The sequence below is a fragment of the Erpetoichthys calabaricus genome, chromosome 15 (assembly GCF_900747795.2).
Source record: "Erpetoichthys calabaricus chromosome 15, fErpCal1.3, whole genome shotgun sequence".
Taxonomy (NCBI): Eukaryota; Metazoa; Chordata; class Cladistia; order Polypteriformes; family Polypteridae; genus Erpetoichthys; species Erpetoichthys calabaricus.
The window spans coordinates 80182176-80200670 of record NC_041408.2 but is presented as its reverse complement, the minus strand read 5'-3'; the positions used below and the strand labels follow the sequence as shown (position 1 = coordinate 80200670).

Sequence of the window (18495 nt, the reverse complement as noted above, 5' to 3'; positions counted from 1 at the left end):
GAACATTTATTTACACACAGTGCATTCATATGAGAACTAAAACAAGTTAAAACAAAATGAAAGGCTGGTCTTAATCACACTTCACAATTGTAATAAAATGTTCAGTAGGATATATAAAGTAAGACAGTGGACTATATCAACAAGAATCAAGACAGCCCTGTTTAGCCTATTCTTTGTTAAGCATTGAAGATAGATTCTAATTTAAGAATTTAAGCATCTCTGCATTTTTTGAAGACTGTCCGTTCTTCCTCTCATCTAAAATGTGTAAAGCATTAATGAACAGACGTTTGCTGTCCACGCTTGATCAAAGAGTACAAAGATATACCTGTACTGCTTTTGTCAATTCAGGAAAAGTATGCCTTTAGAAAGCCAGTGGCTCTGTGCTTGTTGGGGTGAGAGGTTCACAGATGTAGAGATCAATCTCTGATGCCTTTGACTTCATCTGGTAGCAAACCCAGGCATATTTAGTATCATTTTATTCAGGACTATGACTGCATGAACTAGGCTTGTAACACTGTGCTCATCAACCAAATGAGAAGATAGATTACAATTTGCTAACTAATCTGTATCAACTTGATAGTTTATATTTGGGTAATAGCTTGGTCGGTCACAGTATTATCCTTTTTCCCCAATCTATCTACATGTTCACTGAAATATTAATAAAAAGACTTCAGTCAAAACATTTGCATATCTTATTTATTGTAAAAATCAAATAATCACCCAGCACTACTGTAATACATAACTGCAGTACAAGCCCCAATTAAAGGTCAAGGACACCGTTATGAAAGGTGCCTTCTGGCTATGAAATTACAAATTCACTTAGAGTTCCAGAATTCTTTCTGTTCACTACCGTAATGCGTAAAAAAGCAGAACTGTTAAAATACACATGTAAATGCTAACTAGATAACATATTACATGCACTGTTTCCGTTTCTTACCTTGGATCAAGTATCCTAGCACTACACTGAGAGGCTCAAATTCTATGCTGTTGGATGTTGTTTCAGCTGCTTCACAAAGAGTTTTGTTTTCATGTTTTTACACCTTTTCTGAGACTCTCCAGCAGATGCGATCAGTGAGCAGATTTCTTTTGTTAGCTCTTCAAATGTTGCCAAGAAGGAATCCATATTTTCTATTAATTTCTGTTATGTTGACGTGAAGATCAGGGTGTCCTAGTCAGCTACATAAGCCAGCAATATGTGTTTTTTCTCCAAATGACAGTGTAGCATATAACATATGCTGTTCCACCTTGACTTGATATCCTGCTGTGACTTTTTCATGGGCTGGTCAAGTAGTTTTTAGTGTTTTTTAAATCGTGAGCAAGTTTGGGTAGAATGCTTGAAGTGCCATTGTGGTGTTTGTGGGTCCACAGCTCTCCCAGCAAAGGCCAGTTTTTGTTTAAATAAATAATCGCCGCGCTTGCGGCTGTAGTGGGTCTCAGGGCAATCTGTGGTGTGGGCGTTTCTCACCTAAGTGCACAGGTGAGAGACTGCCCACATCCGTGATTGTTCCTGGGGCTAATGTGCTGCAGCTACTATGTCCTCTCGGCATAAATAGAAGCTTGAGCCGGCTAGGAATGAACGATGAACAAGAAAAGAAAAGTAAATGGAGGTTGCAGAAGGAAGCAGAAAGGGAGCAAGTGAGAGAAAGCCGGTGCAGGAAAGCGAGCGAGAGCAGGCTCGCAGCAGCAGAGCAGACAGCCTGGGTGTTTGGCCGACACCCAGGGAAGTAGTAGATGTGGTCGCTCCCGCAGAGTTTGTTTTTACGAAGGGCAGAAGTGACCGGAGGCAGGTGACTCTCCGCTTAAGGCTGCGGGAGGCAGTGGGAGTTGGGACTTGGGATGTGGTCTCCCCAGTGTTGGACCCTTGGTCGTTGGGGAGTCCCAAGTAACTGTCAGGAGGGGCCAACCAGAGCCAAGGATCGGTACGGCGACTGGCAGCAGAAGTAGTAGTGAGAGAAGGTCAGCTGCAGAGAGAGCGTCTCGCCTGCTGCAGGGCCCTAACGGGAGAAGCAGGTGAGACGCTAGTTTAAAAGAAGCACCAGACTTGTCATTGGTTTTTTAAAGACTGCTTCCTGCACAACGTTTTAACCTCAGTTTTAAAGGATTGTGTTTTTCTATTTTAGCCTCCACGATTTGCATTGTTTTAATGGATTATTTATTTATTTATTGGATTTATTGAACTTTGAATGCACAGCACTTTATTTGAACACATTTGTTTTTGTTGATTGGCTGTAAATAAAAGCACTTTTGCACTTTGCACCAACCTCTTGCTCTAATGTTATTGCCTCACTGTCTAGCTCATCGGTAACATTACCGACGGTGTTGGGTCCAAGGGCTCCCTAGCAGAAGATGGGAGCACGGAGCTGAACACGCATCGTCATTTTCCTATAGGCACAGGGGCATCATAGGCCAGGGAAACCAACAATTCCTCATGGTCATTGTAATATTGTGAGCATTATGACATTATATGCTGTAACCAAAGTTTCAGCTATGTGAGAGCCAGTGAATTCTTGGTAATGGAGATTCACTTGTTTCAATTGAAAGTTTTCATTTTCATACTGTGCAATTAGACTCAACATTGACGTCGGAGACACACTTGAGCTCCAGCTATCAATTGTAAAACTGAGTGCAACAACTTTGTTTTGTTGAAAACTTCACAACTAGTTCTCATCTCTGTCCTTATCTACTGTATCTAGCAAAGACTGTTTTGTCTAGGAACAATAGCTGCAATGGCCACTTACTGGAAAACTGTTGTTGCTCTGTCTTTTATATCTTGGCAATCCTAATTTTTAAATCTAAACCTCTCACTGGTGGTGATAATAAGGTCATCTGCCCCTGTTGTATTACAAAATGGTGTACTCTAGTGCAGCTTATGTTTGGCACAGATAGGTGTCGCTTGCTTACTCTATTTCTATTTAAGTTTTGTCCCCTATGCAGCTATCACCTGGGTTATTTTTATTCTACTTGGTTTTGCTCTGGCCCTGTCTCTTTTATATTGTTTCTCTTCAAGGAAGGCTAATTTTGTGGGTGGGATTGGGTGTGAAGAATGGGGGATTATTGCTAGGAATAGATGTTACCACTGCTTCTTATAACTAATTATGTTATGGAAAACCTGTTAATTGCTAATCACTTGTACATTAGTTATTAAAATTCCAATATACTTTTGATCACAAAAAAAAAAGATTTTGTGACTTTAGTGGTACTTTATCAGTCACAAGAACAAAGTAGTTAATACATGATACATTTTCTTAAAAATTGATAAATGTATTTTGAACAGCTTATAAAAACCTGTATATTTCACTTTTTTGTCCCCCCAGATGCACCTTCTCAGGACAGGGAAGAACTTTTTATCCAAAAGTTACGGCAGTGCTGTGTGCTTTTTGATTTTGTTACGGACCCCCTCAGTGACTTGAAATACAAGGAAGTTAAGCGAGCTGGTCTCAATGAAATGGTGGAGTACATTACACATAACAGGGATGTTATCACCGAGTCCATTTATCCTGAAGCTGTCATCATGGTAAGAAAACAGATGTCTAAGAAAATTCTTTTAATGCTGTCAGTGTTAATCATGAATTTGAAAAAAATTCCCCTTGCATCTTATTGAAGTCCAGATGAAGCTTTCTTATAGGACATTCATTTTAATATTAATGATTAATTCTGGGTTAAAGAGAAGATGGGCTGGATATGTGTTTTATTGTTATTATGCAAATGTAAATAAAGGAGGAGGGGCATAATTTAGTCCTAAAGCAATACCTGTTGTGACATTTAAGATAATTTTTTGACTCTTAACAAAGATACAGTAGTGGGGAAGACTAATTGTAACATGTTGTATTTACACTTAATTAGAATAGGTAATTCTGAGTTAATTTTCTCTCTTTAATCCACAGTATGTACAGTGACAAAGTTATAATAGCAAGAGAGATTTTATTCTGTATTTAACCCTGCTTTAGATTATTCATCTTCAACTGCAGCCATCAGTTTATTAAATGGATTATGGAATATTACATTTTTTTCTTCAGCCACATATTAAGCAAAATTCCTTTTTTTCTTTGTTACATTATAGTTATTAAAGATTATTTTTTGTTGAAATTACAGTAATTGCACCATTGTTATTTCCGACCATACCCCTACTTATCCTTGAGCCTTGAATATCAAGCACTGTTGATTTAGCTTTAGCTGAGAAATACTTCATTATTTAAAACATTGATATTCATTTCCACATCAATAGTTTAGTTTCAACAAAATATCAGTCATCAGGAATTAGATGCTAGAGCTACCTGGAAACACAGTACAGTATATTTGAGGGGACAAACAATAACTTATGTTTGACAAAAAATTAACTCCACAACAGAAGGGGAAATGGAATTAACCATCCACATCAATAAAATCGATGAAGAATTATAAGCCACATTAAAAGAGACTCATTTTTAGAACAAAGACCAATTCATTGATCTCAGCAGAGCTGAACCAATTATTATTTAAATCAGTGCATCTTTATTATGACTAACAAGAAAAGGCAATTAAGTTACTAGCCCACCAATTACATAAGAAAGAAGCGTCTAGCACTGTCAAACAACTTATCAGTTCATCAGGAACCAAACATACTGTATAAAGGAATGATACGAGATGCTTTACTCGCCATGATTTGATGAAAATGATGTACTAAGTAAAGATTTTTTTCTTTTTTAGTTTTATTACATCTACATTTATTTTGAATACAAGTACCACAGCTATAGTTTTCTTGTCTAGACATGCTTGGTATATTAACACTCTCCAAGATCCTTTGTTGCTAGAGCTCTTAAAGATGGAAAAGATGCAGATTAAGTCAGCTATTCAAAAGAATTTTATTAAAAATGCACTCATTTCTGTTTATTCCTGATTTTATTTGCAATAGCTATTAGACATCTTGCTATTTGCTCGTTTAAACAACTAGATATCAATGGAATTGTGATTAATAAAATTTGTCGGCATATGACATGGTCATGTATATTAGAGGTCCATACTCATAATTTCTGTATATAATTTAATAAATTTGAGAAGTTCTGCTAAATTTCAGTTCTAGATTCATTTGAACAATAGCATGTTTCTGATGAAATTGAGCATCACTTTTAACTTGATCATTTTTCTTTAACAGAATTACAACAGTTCATATAGAATGATCATGATTTTGTAATACTTTAAAGACCTTAAGTTTAATAATGTTAATCATCAGAAGAATTGCAGTATAGGAAATCATATTACACCTAGGCGGTATTCAGGGTTAAGCGTCTTTTCTGTCTTTTTTTTTTTTTTTTTTTTTTTTTTTTAGTGTATTCCAATAAATTAGCAAATCCATCCATCCATTTCCCAACCCGCTGAATCCGAACACAGGGTCACGGGGGTCTGCTGAAGCCAATCCCAGCCAACACAAGGGCACAAGGCAGGAACCAATCCTGGGCAGGGTGCCAACCCACCGCAGGACACACACAAACACACCCACACGCCAAGCACACACTAGGGCCAATTTAGAATCGCCAATCCACCTAACCTGCATGTCGTTGGACTGTGGGAGGAAACCCACGCAGACACGGGGAGAACATGCAAACTCCACGCAGGGAGGACCCGGGAAGCGAACCCAGGTCCCCAGGTATCCCAACTGCGAGGCAGCAGCGCTACCCACTGCGCCACCGTGCCGCCCTATTAAATTAGCAAATCTTAGGTATAATTCTAACTTTATTCATTACAAAGTGGCCACAGATAGAAATAAATGATTTGGAAGGGATCTAAAGCTGATGGGGTATGTAGTGCTACCTAACTTCTAGTTCTGCTACTGGGTTGCAGATAAATCAAACTTTATATGAGACTATGGAAGAAGTCATAAATAAGTAAACTTGAGCTGGTTTGGTTAGCTGTGGAGACGACATCCTATCATAATTCTTTCCTGTGTGATTTTTACCAGTTAATTGTTAATTACTGTTGATGTAAGACCCATTTGATGTTTCAGCACTAACCTAGAGTATAGTGACCATGCAGCAGAAAATAACTTGGATGTTAAATTTCCTTGTAGTGTGAAAACAAACTAGAAAGAGTCAGCCCAAAGAGTTGGGGTTACCAGCTGGTTAGCCCCATTTTGATTCAGAAAAGGTTGATCAAAATAAATGGCACACAAGGGTGCAAAATAATGGCTTAAGCCAATAACAAAACCAAAGGTCTTCAGAATAGTATTTTGCCATTCTGAGAGGGTGTTCTGTCCTCTACAGATGCTGGTCTTAAAATAAATGACAACTTCTGGTAGTAAAAGGGTTTATATAGTGGTCTCCCAGAAGGGGTGGGGTTTCCTGGTATGGAGAGGAAGTGAGGTCAGTTGTTTTCCAGCTGGCATTCCTCTGAGCTTCAGTTGATTATGTTAATGAAAGTAGCCCATCTTGACTTGGAGTGGTAGTGCTTAACTGCTTTTAGCTGTTGAACTGTCCCCAAGTACACATGCTCGTCAGTAGTCATAGACAGTTTTAAAGATATGGAATGCTCTCGGCATTGTGACATTAAGAGATTTGTATTTTGACACTGTATTTATCATCATTCAAACAATTGTGTCTCAAATATAATCTTTCATCAGTTAATTTCTTTTATACATTAGATACTTTTATTAGAAGAAACCTTTTTAGAACTTTGCTCAGAAAAGTGGGTTGAAGCCTGCTGTTTTAGTGAGTGAGGACCAATTATTAAACTTGCTGAAATTTTTTTTTTAATTTGCTTCTGTGTACTCCTTAAAGCTGTGATGTTCTGTTCCCCTGTTTTAATTGAACCTGATCAAAACTGCAGCTGTACACCAAGCTTGCCCTAAGTTCACAAAGGTGCTATATGCAAATGCAACTTATTTCTGTTTTCTGGAATTTATCTGACTTTTCAGGAATGTTCATTTACCAATGGTGACTTTGGTAGCAGTTGTCCACTGTGAGAGGGAGCAGTAAAATTTTAAGTGTAGATTTTGGAACTGTCTACTAAATTTTGTTTTATGTAGTGAATGTAATAAGATAATGTTAATCATAACAATGTTTGTACTTAAATATTTACAGTGCATTGCAGAACTCAAATATTACATGTTTTTCTACAGTTTAGTTGAGGTTGAACTGTGTAGAATACTTTCTTTTAATGCTAATGTGTATTTTAATTTTTGGCAGTGATACACAGTTCAAACACATTTACCCTTTTGTACTCCATTATTCCTTGCAGCACTTTGTACTATAGGCAGTGTTTCCGAGTAGAAAAGTAGCATGTGGTGCTACCAGTGGGAAGTGTAACCCTCCCACAGAATTCTTTGGACTATGGTGCGCTCCATCTGTTAAACTGTCCTATTTCATAAGGGTTACAGGTGGAGATTGTAGTGCAGTCAAATCTCTGTACAGTTCTGGTACATAAGAAGAAGGTATACTGTAAACTAGTGTTAAAGGGGTCTTAGATGTTAGTGATGTTTTTAAGGTTACTGAATTTTGCCTCAAAGCCTTCAAAGGTGAATCTTTATTCTTATGGCCATGGATTACTGTAACATTTTATCTTTTATTGTGTAGTTTTCAGTAAATCTATTTAGAACACTGCCTCCTTCTTCAAATCCAACGGGAGCAGAGTTTGATCCTGAGGAGGATGAGCCAACACTAGAAGCAGCATGGCCTCATCTGCAGGTAGGTTTCCACTGAGTGTTTATTTTCCAAATAGTGCAGAATTCAAGTTACATTCTGAAGAAACTATTTTTTACTCTGTTAAGATAATCGCTCTAATCAACATTTTCCTAAGCAGGATATCTTTGTCTCATTATTGGTTAAAAAAATCTTTCAACAGAAAGTGTAATTTTGGAAGAGAGGATTCATTTTAGTTACAGTCTAAACTGAGGCTGACTTTTAGGTGTAATTTTACCATACTTCAGTAGATCTTCATTTCACAGTACTTTATTTTTCATTTTTTTGGAAACAGCTGTTACTGTCATTCAGTTTAGTACTTTCATTCACACAAAACATTCTAGTTAAAATATTTAGAAATGTTTTTCATAAATACATGCCATTTGTGTCCTAATGGTTATTTGGCTAGTTTTTTTTTTTTTTATATACTTTTGTAGGATAGGTTGATTAAAACCGTACTGTTGCATATTTGGAAATACTGTACATGCTATTTTTCAATATTATATCAGCAGGATTTGTTTTGTTATTTGCTGTACTTTTTAAAAGAGTCACATTTTCTTCTCTTTTATTAGCTTGTATATGAGTTTTTTCTGAGATTCTTGGAATCTCCAGATTTTCAGCCAAATGTAGCAAAGAAGTACATTGACCAGAAATTTGTGTTATCTGTAAGTATTTAAACCAGGTATGAAGCATGTGTTACTTTGTTATGACTTGTCAATTGGCTAAATGATTTATTTATAATTTTAGTCTATAAAGATGTGCAGCTCTCTGACCATAAAACCTTACGTTTTTACAATTACTATTTGTGAGACATTGGAAATAGCAATGGATCTTTTTTTTAATTAAATGTTTATTTATTGTACAGCCAATGGAAAATGCTTTTACTAATTTATGTGGTCAGAGATTAAAAATCCCACAAGGAGGTAAAATAGCCCGGGGAACCCCAGATTCATGTCACCCCTTAAACTGACTACAATTTCAAATGATATCTTTGCATTGCTTAGGGCCACTGTACCATCAGTTTTACTTTTAGTGGACTTTGTGCAATTTTAGTTTGTTTTTATTTTTGGTATAATATTTACTACTTTATTTTTACAGTCTTTTTTGTTTTATGAATATAGTAGTGGCTATTTTAATATTTTGATAGTGATACTAGCCAACTTAGGTGTAGCATCACTTTTGCAAATTGACTTTACATTTTAAACAGATACATATTTGTTAAAAAATGAAAATGTTATAAATGTTTAATCACTGTGAGGCAGTATATTGGAAATAAAAAAAAGTGTTGAATATTTTTTAAGAAATACAGTAGCATATCTACTTGTATTTTATCTTTGAGAACCTGTACGGTATGTTACTTGAAGTAGGAATTAGAATACTTATTTAATTAACTGTTCTATTATGTACCAATACTTTTTGTTTTATTCCTCCCTCCCCCCTTGTCTTCCTCCTCTCAGCTTCTGGAATTATTTGACAGCGAAGATCCCAGGGAAAGAGATTTTCTAAAAACTATTCTACACAGGATCTATGGCAAATTCCTAGGTCTTAGAGCATATATTCGAAGACAGATTAATAATATATTTTACAGGTAATCTATTAATTTATAAGTTACCATTCAGTCTTTCCAATTACTAGTTTTATAGCAATAGAATGATATTTTTAAAGGCCTGTGTATTACCTGGCTTTCTTGAATTTTATATTTTTTTTTCTTTGAAAAGTTCAGATGTGGTTCTTTTGTGTAAAACCTGTTTTTCCTATATTAGATTTCCCAAAAAATGTACCCTATTTAATACTAATTGGTTTATGACTTTTAGGTTTATATATGAAACGGAACACCATAATGGAATTGCAGAACTATTAGAAATATTAGGAAGGTAAGGTGGGCAAAATTCTATTTTAAAATTTTAATTTGGCAAGTTTTATCACTTATATAATGTAGTTTTGTATTGTTTCTGTTGAAGCCATTTCTTTTCTTGTCCACAGCATAATAAATGGTTTTGCTTTACCACTGAAGGAGGAGCACAAAATGTTTCTGATTAGAGTACTATTACCATTACATAAAGTGAAATCACTTAGCGTGTATCATCCGCAGGTATGCAATTCTTTTTGAGTTAAATGAACTATTGTGTAGAAAGTCTTTTGTTGTATAAAATGTATATAATTTGGTAGTGTTTTTTCAATGGTAAAGATTTGGAAATTCTAATATAAGTACTGTTATTTTGAATTTAATCTGTGAATATTCCCCTAATTAGTGATTTTCTACTTTATTTTTTATAGCTCGCTTATTGTGTTGTGCAGTTTTTAGAAAAGGATAGCAGTCTGACAGAACCAGTAAGTATACAATGATTTGTTTTGTGCATGCAAGTGTTGCTACTTCACTCAAATTAGGTACCATGATGTTTCAGCTATAGTTGCATTTAAGGATGGTACTAAATTGGCCTTAGAGAGTGTGTGTGCGCGCGCATGTGTGTGTGTGTGTGCGCGTGTGTGTGTGTGTTCTTCAAAGCTCCTGCAGCCCAGCAAACCTGCACTGGATACGTAGGTTGAGAAGTTGGACGGGAGACGACGTATTCATTATAATACTACAGTGTCATGCTCTACAGATGGTAATAAACATATTTTAGTACTAATAAAAATTACTAATTTGTGAATTGTCCTTTTTTTAATCTTTATTTGCTTACTTGCTTTATCATAATGCCATTGTTGTCATCCATGTTGTAATTAATCATGTCATTGGGCTGAGATTTTGACATTTAAAAAAAAAAAAAAAAAAGAAACAGTCTAAGTATCCATTCATCTCTATGTACAGGATAAAGGAATTAAGACCTAGGGTATTTCAAATTCAAAATAATTGTTAGTGTTTGCCATGCAGTGGCAGACTGTACATCAAACAAGTTTACCTTGTTTTTAGTCTTTGTAAGTAATGCTGTGTTGAAAAAAATTCTGAATTTGAGAAAGTAGTTTGTGGTATGTTTAATTTTTTTTTTTAATTTGCAAAACTTTAACTGAGATTTATAAACACTTTGAATAGCCAGTCTAAAATTACAACAGCACCAAAATACATCCACACCATAAACACATGACATGTTGTCAAGAATATGCAATTAATTATCTTACAAATGATGAAAAATAGATGACGTTGAAGGATATTCAAATCATGATGAAAAGTCCTGTTTCTTTCAAACATGTAACACATGAAAGAACACTTCAGAATACATTGTTTTCACTTCTTTTGCCAAGATTTACTTTCCTTTCTGTGACTAGGTCAAATGAATATCAGGCTTTTTTTTTTATGATATATCCCTTTAATCTCTTTCTTAGAATGTGTTTAGTTTTACACCTTTCTGATGCAGAACATTCGCATGAACATTAAGTAAATTAAAACACTTTTGTGTTGCCATTCCTTATCCGATTATGAAATTACATTTACATAAACATGCTAGTTAAAGACATCATTTGTGATTGTCTGTTGTTTTTTTTTTATTGATATTTCCTCTGTTTACATACATCAATAAAACATGGGGAATTGTATGATCTATTTGAATTCATCTATGATTTAGATGCAATACTCTGGACTTAACAGCATTGACAACTTTTGTGAGTTTTCATCTGCTTGCTCTGTGTGTATAGGGAGGTTGTTTTTATTTTCTGATATGAATGTGTATCTGAAGTGTGAAACCTTGATTGAGAAATCATTGTGATTATATCTGCACAACTACTTAGCCAAATGATACCAATATGCTATGCTACTGCATAGTATTCACTTAGTATTCAGTGGCCATTAGTAAGAGTTTCCCATTCAGAACTTTAATAATAACATTTGTTAACCTAAACAAAAACTTTGAGCATTCTTCCAGTGCAACGGTGCTGCTGTCTTCCTTTGTGGATTGGTCTGGCATTGAGTGCTCGTCTTTGTAAACGTGGCCTATTGATTACATCTGTGAGGAAAAGCTGGCTCAGACTGACATCTGCCTTTCCAGGGGTTTTAAATATGCAGTTAATAAATGAGAAAGCAGGAGGTATGAAAAAGTGACACAGAAAACTGATGGCTTTTAAAGAGCGTTGGCTTCTATTTCATAACAGCATAGCAAGATTTTTGAAGTAAGCTAAAGGGTCCTGGCTGCCATTTTACCCAGTTTAATGCTGGTTTTATCTTTCAGCATTTTTACCTTTTTACAGAAAGTTTTTTTTTGTTGTTGTTGTGAGAGGATTATGACTCAAGGACATAGCTGTAAGTGTCTGGGCAGATGTAAGGTGACGGGTGAGTAAATGACATTTCAGTGCAGTTCAGACCTGTACTGACCTGTCACTAAGGAAGACCTAATTGTTCCAAATGGGATTTAAATAGCTGATTGAAAATGGAGCTCAGTTTAAACTTTGTAATATTAAAAGACTGGTTCCAAAGGATTGCGGTTGCTTCATCAGTATATTCTGAATAAGCAGGCTAGTTAGATGTTCTACATTTATTTTCAAAGCCTTTTGGGTAAATACAGGTGTCTTGATTGTGAAGTGGAAAAGATGCCACTGTACCCGAGCCAGTAAAGATTTTTTTTTTCTATTGAGGTTGTGTACTAGCACTAGCATCTTGAACCTGCTGTAGTTTGAATGCAGGGTATTCATTCTAAATAGAAAGGTTAAAGCAGACTGTGGAGTTACAGCACAGATGGTAAGAGTCTAGTTATCAATGCAGCAGAATGTCACAAGTTATGTTACTGACAGTGATGACCATATGTGCATTCACTTAAAGTAGATGGAAATCGTCAGCACTTGTAACTTGTCAAGGTCAAAAAAAAATCTTTTTTTTTTTTTCCATGGAAAAGGTATTCGTTTTTATGAGCTCCAGTTTTAAAGCTATACAATAATAAGCATGTCAGTGGCAGCTTGCGATTTCTTGGGATTTATTTTGATGTGAAGGTTTTTAGTATTTGATAAACATACACCTGTGCTGCCACTCCTGATCTCATCAAGCCATACAACAACCCCATCCACTCTTTCATTTACACAGACTAAAGTTACGGTGTTTTTACATATAAACAGTTTTGTAGAGGGTAATTCACTAGCATAATTAAACGTACAGAGAATATGCAGAGGTGAAAAAGGATTTAGGAGAACTATTTTAGTCATCTGTATTACATTATAAACACCTGTACAGATGTTTAAAAAAAATAAAAGTAATGCACAGTTTAAACATAAATGAATGTAATGCCGGTTCATCCTTGATAATAAAATATCCTGACGATAATATGGTGCAATGTAATTATAATAAATGTAGTACTAAATAAGACTGTAAGTTCACAATCTAGCAGTGTCAGGAGGTGAATAATGCATTTTGGTCTACCTTTTATTGGTTTGCAAAGTAGAACAAAGGAACAGAATGGTTTTTACAGTCAGTTTTTTTCATTTTAACAATAATCTTTTGTACTGTAATATTTTTACATACATGTACGTGAAGATAATCATTGTGCTTTGTAAAGATATGATTGTATTAATAATCATTTGAATTTCACAGCATTATTTCATTTGTAAGGTGTAATAAAAATCAATAATCTTGGAAAAAAGGTAAAACTGAAAGTGCCTACAGTTTTGTTAAATACTCTGATAAAGAGAACATTTAATCATATAAACACGTAACACTCATTTTCATTTTTCTGTGTCAGTTTAGTGCCCCAGATGACCAGTATTTTGTGTGTTTTACCTGTTTAAACTTTGTGGTGAAATATAAGTTAGAGTAGTGTGTGGACATGTCATTTTTATTTGTTTATTTATTTTTTTAATGCTTTGCCTCGAAAAAGACTGTGAGAAAACTTAAGATACTTACAACCTTCAGTTATTCAATTTACTAGATTGTCATAATGGCCAAACGATAGCTCATCATCACAACTCATGGAAGTGATTTGCAATACAATTTGTGTCGAAGTAGTTGCACTTCAAACAGAATTCAAAAACTTGAAGCAGGTCCTCTTCAGAACTGAGTCCCTGGAAGATGATATGAAAAAAAAAAAACCAGATTTATGTGGACATCACTGTAAAACTCTTCAGCACCCTCATTACATATGTTTAGCAAGCTGAAACTGACACAGATAACTATTTAAAACACTTGAATTGCAACCCACGAAATTATCATAATAAAGTCTTTGTTGCTTTAGAGAGTGGTATCTTTTTGGTGCACAATTGATATGCCCAAATGCAATAAAAGGAAGCTTGAAGAAGGTGGAATTCAGTATGGATTACCCTTGTCCAGTCTCATAGGTGGTCAGGATTAACATGTGTGGAGATTTTTTTTCATCTACACAGAAACAACTGAAGCCTTTTTCATAATTCCAAATTTTTTTTAAAAATTTGGAATCTGTGGACGCACATACCAATGATTACAAGAATAGACAAAACTGGACTCCTCTTTTTGATATAGTTTGTTTATGCCTTTTTATTTGCTTACTCAGTTGTTTATTCAGCTGTTGGTTTACTGTGTTAAGTATAGTTGTTTTTCATTATTTTTCCAATAGCTGTTGTTAGTGTAATTTTAAAGATCATTATTTTTAGTTACAGTACCTTACTTCTTTGTGTGTTATGTGTTCTCTTCATTTATATAATATATATATACTAGGGGGCTCCGCCCCCTGCTCGCTTCGCTCGCCAACCCCTGGCGTTGGGGCATGACAAAGAGTGAGATGTATGATTTAGATATAGTACAGTGTGCAGGTTTGGATGATGCATATAGAAATAAAAAATAGAGTGTTTGGCATAGAGTAATGTTTTATTGGAATATTTCTTTGTATACAACATTAGTAGTAAAGATGGTGTCTTGTCCTTGAATGAGTCTTCCTTGGCATGGATCATTTATAATTTTAACTTTAACGTCAGATGAACGTCGAACATGTGAGAAGGCAACATAAAGTTGTCCATGTCCAAAAATGGGTTCAGAGAGGTAGATGCCAACCTTGTCCATGGTTTGTTCTTGTGATTTGTTGATGGTCATGGCAAATGCAGCTTTAATGGGGAACTGTCGGCGTTTCAATGTAAAAGGTAATTCTAGGTCAGAACTCGTAAGGTCAATTCTAGGAATGAGAACAGTATTGTTAGCATGTGATCCTGTAAGAACTGTTGCTTGAATAACATTGTGTGTCATGGTGTTGACGACTAACCGTGTACCATTGCATAAACCCTGTTTAGTGTTAAGGTTTCTTAATAGCATGAATATTGTTCCGTTTTTAAGGGTAAGGTTGTGTTGTGGTAATCCGGCCGGGTTAGTCTTGGATCTTGTTCTTTGTCCTTTATCAAGACCAAAGCAATTGTAGTTGCCGCTATACCTTCTGCATTTGCTTTTGTATTGGCCTCCTTTTCAACTTCATGTAGCATTTTTATAGACTTAGCTAATGGGTGATTGTTTATGACATGAGTGACGTTTCTCATTATAAACTCTGTGCATTGTTTGTTTTCAGGAAGGTTCATTCGTTGATAGATTGCCTCATCTGGATCTAGGATGTAGATTTGTGCATATTTGCGTTGTTGATTTGTTTCAGGGTGCACTGTTCCAATGCGATGCAATATTTGTCCACATATGCGAAAGCAGTATGGGCCATTGCCTTTTGGTGGCCTGATATTTACTCCGGTAGATGCAAAAGCAAATGAACTATTGTAGGATCTAATGCAGTTCATAAAGTTTTTACTTTCAGGCACATCGTTAGTTAGAAGCTTCTGTAGATATTCAGGATATGAATGGAAAGGAGTCAGTTTAATCTGCCCCTTTTGACAACAACGTGTAAATTCATTATTTGTATTGCCAGTTGTTTCTTCTGGGAAGTTAAGTGAATGACAATGATTGCAAATGACATTCATTAATCCCAATGAATTTTCCTCAATAGTGGATTCATTATTGAAGGCGTTTTCAGCCATTTGGCTTAAGCGTTTAACATGTGTCTGGCGTTGATGTCCGCTACGTGCATGTTTTGCTTTTGGCGTTTGAGTGCCGCGTTGTTGCATGTCCAGTATTTGGGATGCGCTATTTTTTTCTTTTAATTTATTCGCCTCCGCTTTGCGCAAAGTCCGTTTCAGTCTACGTCGTGGATTGTTTGTATTGAGCCTTGTCCGTTTTTGTATGTCGGTCATTTGAGCTTTCTCCTTTTGGAGTCTTGCTTTCTTTTTTTCTGGCAGTTCATTTGCGCTTTGTAGAAGTCTGCGTTCATTTATTTTTTCTCTTTGCTCCCTTTTTTGTATGTCTGAGACGCGAGCTCTTTCGTTTTGAAATCGTGCTTGTTTCGATGCAGCACTTTGAGACGCGCGCTGTATGCGTCTACGTTCATTGTGTCTGTCCATTTGGGCACGTCTCTGTGTGTGTTTGTTCCTGTTATCCTTTCCGAATCGTTTTGTACCCGTGACCGTGTATTCATGACTTGTTTCTTTGTCAGCATGCGAAATATGGATAAGTAATAAGGAGGATCGCACTCACTGTTAATATGTTTCCTTTTCTGCAGTTGAACGGTTAATAGTGCTTTATTGTAAGGAGATCCACCTATGCTGACACCTATGCTGCCTAGTGTGAAGGTGTTGACATTCACTTTAGAATATGTGGCTTTGGGTGTCACTTCTTATGGATGGGGGGGGGGGGGGGGTGAGGATTGTTGTTGCGCGAGCGTCTTCTTTCTTTTTGTGTTCCTGTGTCTTGTTGAATCCCCCTCTTTGTGTGTGTCCCGTCCCTTGCTTGTAGGGTCTGTGGGGTGGTTTTGTGTTCTTTTTTTTTTGTGTTCCATGGGCTTGTTGAATCCCCATCTTGGTGTGTGTCCCGTCCGGTGCCTGTAGAGGGGGGGGGGGGGGGTGCCTTGCTGTTGTGTGCAAGCCTCTTTTTTTTTTTTTTTTTTTTTTTGGGTCTAGTTTCGTGTGCAATGTGTTTCGTGCTTTGCCTGCGTTTGACTACTTTTTTATGTGCCTTTTCCTTTTTTCGGTGCTCGTTGCGCCTCATTTCTTTGACTCCTTTTTTCTCTTTTTTCTGTGCTCACTCCTTTTTTCTGTGGTCTTGTCCGCCTCTCTCGGCCCCTCATCCGCCTCTCGCGGCCTCTTTTGTCCCCCTCTCGCGGCCTCTCATCCGCGTCTCGCGGCCTCTTTTGTCCGCCTCTCGCGGCTCCTCAGCCGCCTCTCGCGGACTCTTTTTGCGCCTGCGCAGTACGTCTTTTTGCGGCTACGGCCCATGGCCGGATGTCCCTGCGTCCATCCGGTTTAGCATTCTCGGTTAGTAATATGGATAATATACACACATACACAGTGCATCCGGAAAGTATTCACAGCGCGTCACTTTTTCCACATTTTGTTATGTTACACAGCCTTATTCCAAAATGGATTAAATTCAATTTTTTCCTCAGAATTCTGCACACGACATCCCATAATGACAATGTGAAAAAAGTTTACTTGAGGTTTTTGCAAATGTATTAAAAATAAAAAAAACTGAGAAATCCCATGTACATAAGTATTCACAGCCTTTGCTCAATACTTTGTCGATGCATCTTTGGCAGCAATTCCAGCCTCAAGTCTTTTTGAATATGATGCCACAAGCTTGGCACACCTATCCTTGGCCAGTTTCGCCCATTCCTCTTTGCAGCACCTCTCAAGCTCCATCAGGTTGGATGGGAAGCGTCGGTGCACAGCCATTTTAAGAGATCTCCAGAGATGTTCAATCGGATTCAAGTCTGGGCTCTGGCTGGGCCACTCAAGGACATTCACAGAGTTGTCCTGAAGCCACTCCTTTGATATCTTGGCTGTGTGCTTAGGGTTGTTGTCCTGCTGAAAGATCAACCGTCGCCCCAGTCTGAGGTCAAGAGCGCTGGAGCAGGTTGTCATCCAGGATGTCTCTGTACATTGCTGCAATCATCTTTCCCTTTATTCTGACTAGTCTCTCAGTTCCTGCCGCTGAAAAACATCCCCACAGCATGATGCTGCCACCACCATACTTCACTGTAGGTATGGTGCCAGGTTTCCTCCAAATGTGACTCCTGGCATTCACACCAAAGAGTTCAATCTTTGTCTCATCACCAGAGAATTTTCTTTCTCATGGTCTGAGAGTCCTACAGGCGGGCTGTCATGTGCCTTTTGCTAAGGAGTGACTTCCGTCTGGCCACTCTACCATACAGGCATGATTGGTGGATTGCTGCAGAGATGGTTGTCCTTGTGGAAGGTTCTCCTCTCTCCACAGAGGACCTCTGGAGCTCTGACAGAGTGACCATCGGGTTCTTGGTCACCTCCCTGACTAAGGCCCTTCTCCCCCGATCGCTCAGTTTAGATGCCCGGCCAGCTCTAGGAAGAGTCCTGGTGGTTTTGAACTTCTTCCACTTACGGATGATGGAGGCCACTGTGCTCATTGGAACCTTCACAGCAGCAGAAATTTTTCTGTAACCTTCCCCAGATTTGTGCCTCGAGACAATCCTGTCTCGGAGGTCTACAGACAATTCCTTTGACTTCATGCTTGGTTTGTGCTCTGACATGAACTGTCAACTGTGGGACCTTATATAGACAGGTGTGTGCCTTTCCAAATCATGTCCAGTCAACTGAATTTACCACAAGTGGACTCCAATTAAGCTGCAGAAACATCTCAAAGATGATCAAGGGAAACAGGATGCACCTGAGCTCAATTTCGAGCTTCACAGCAAAGGCTGTGAATACTTATGTACATGTGCTTTCTCAATTTTTTTATTTTTAATAAATTTGCTAAAACCTCAAGTAAACGTTTTTCACGTTGTCATTATGAGGTGTTGTGTGTAGAATTATGAGGAAAAAAATGAATTTAATCCATTTTGGAATAAGGCTGTAACATAACAAAATGTGGAAAAAGTGATGCGCTGGGAATACTTTCTGGATGCAC

General features: G+C 37.0%; 1 protein-coding gene across 2 annotated transcripts in view; it reads left to right on the top strand.

The window, feature by feature from the left end:
• Positions 1–18495, top strand: part of ppp2r5d (protein phosphatase 2, regulatory subunit B', delta) — a 79024-nt gene that overhangs the window by 41038 nt on the left and 19491 nt on the right. For both annotated transcript variants that reach the window (XM_028820918.2, XM_051919204.1), the window contains exons 4-10: positions 3315–3514; positions 7545–7655; positions 8222–8314; positions 9107–9237; positions 9464–9523; positions 9633–9741; positions 9927–9980. In XM_028820918.2, the coding sequence (XP_028676751.2) occupies positions 3315–3514; positions 7545–7655; positions 8222–8314; positions 9107–9237; positions 9464–9523; positions 9633–9741; positions 9927–9980 (758 nt within the window). The remainder of the gene's footprint in view (positions 1–3314; positions 3515–7544; positions 7656–8221; positions 8315–9106; positions 9238–9463; positions 9524–9632; positions 9742–9926; positions 9981–18495) is intronic.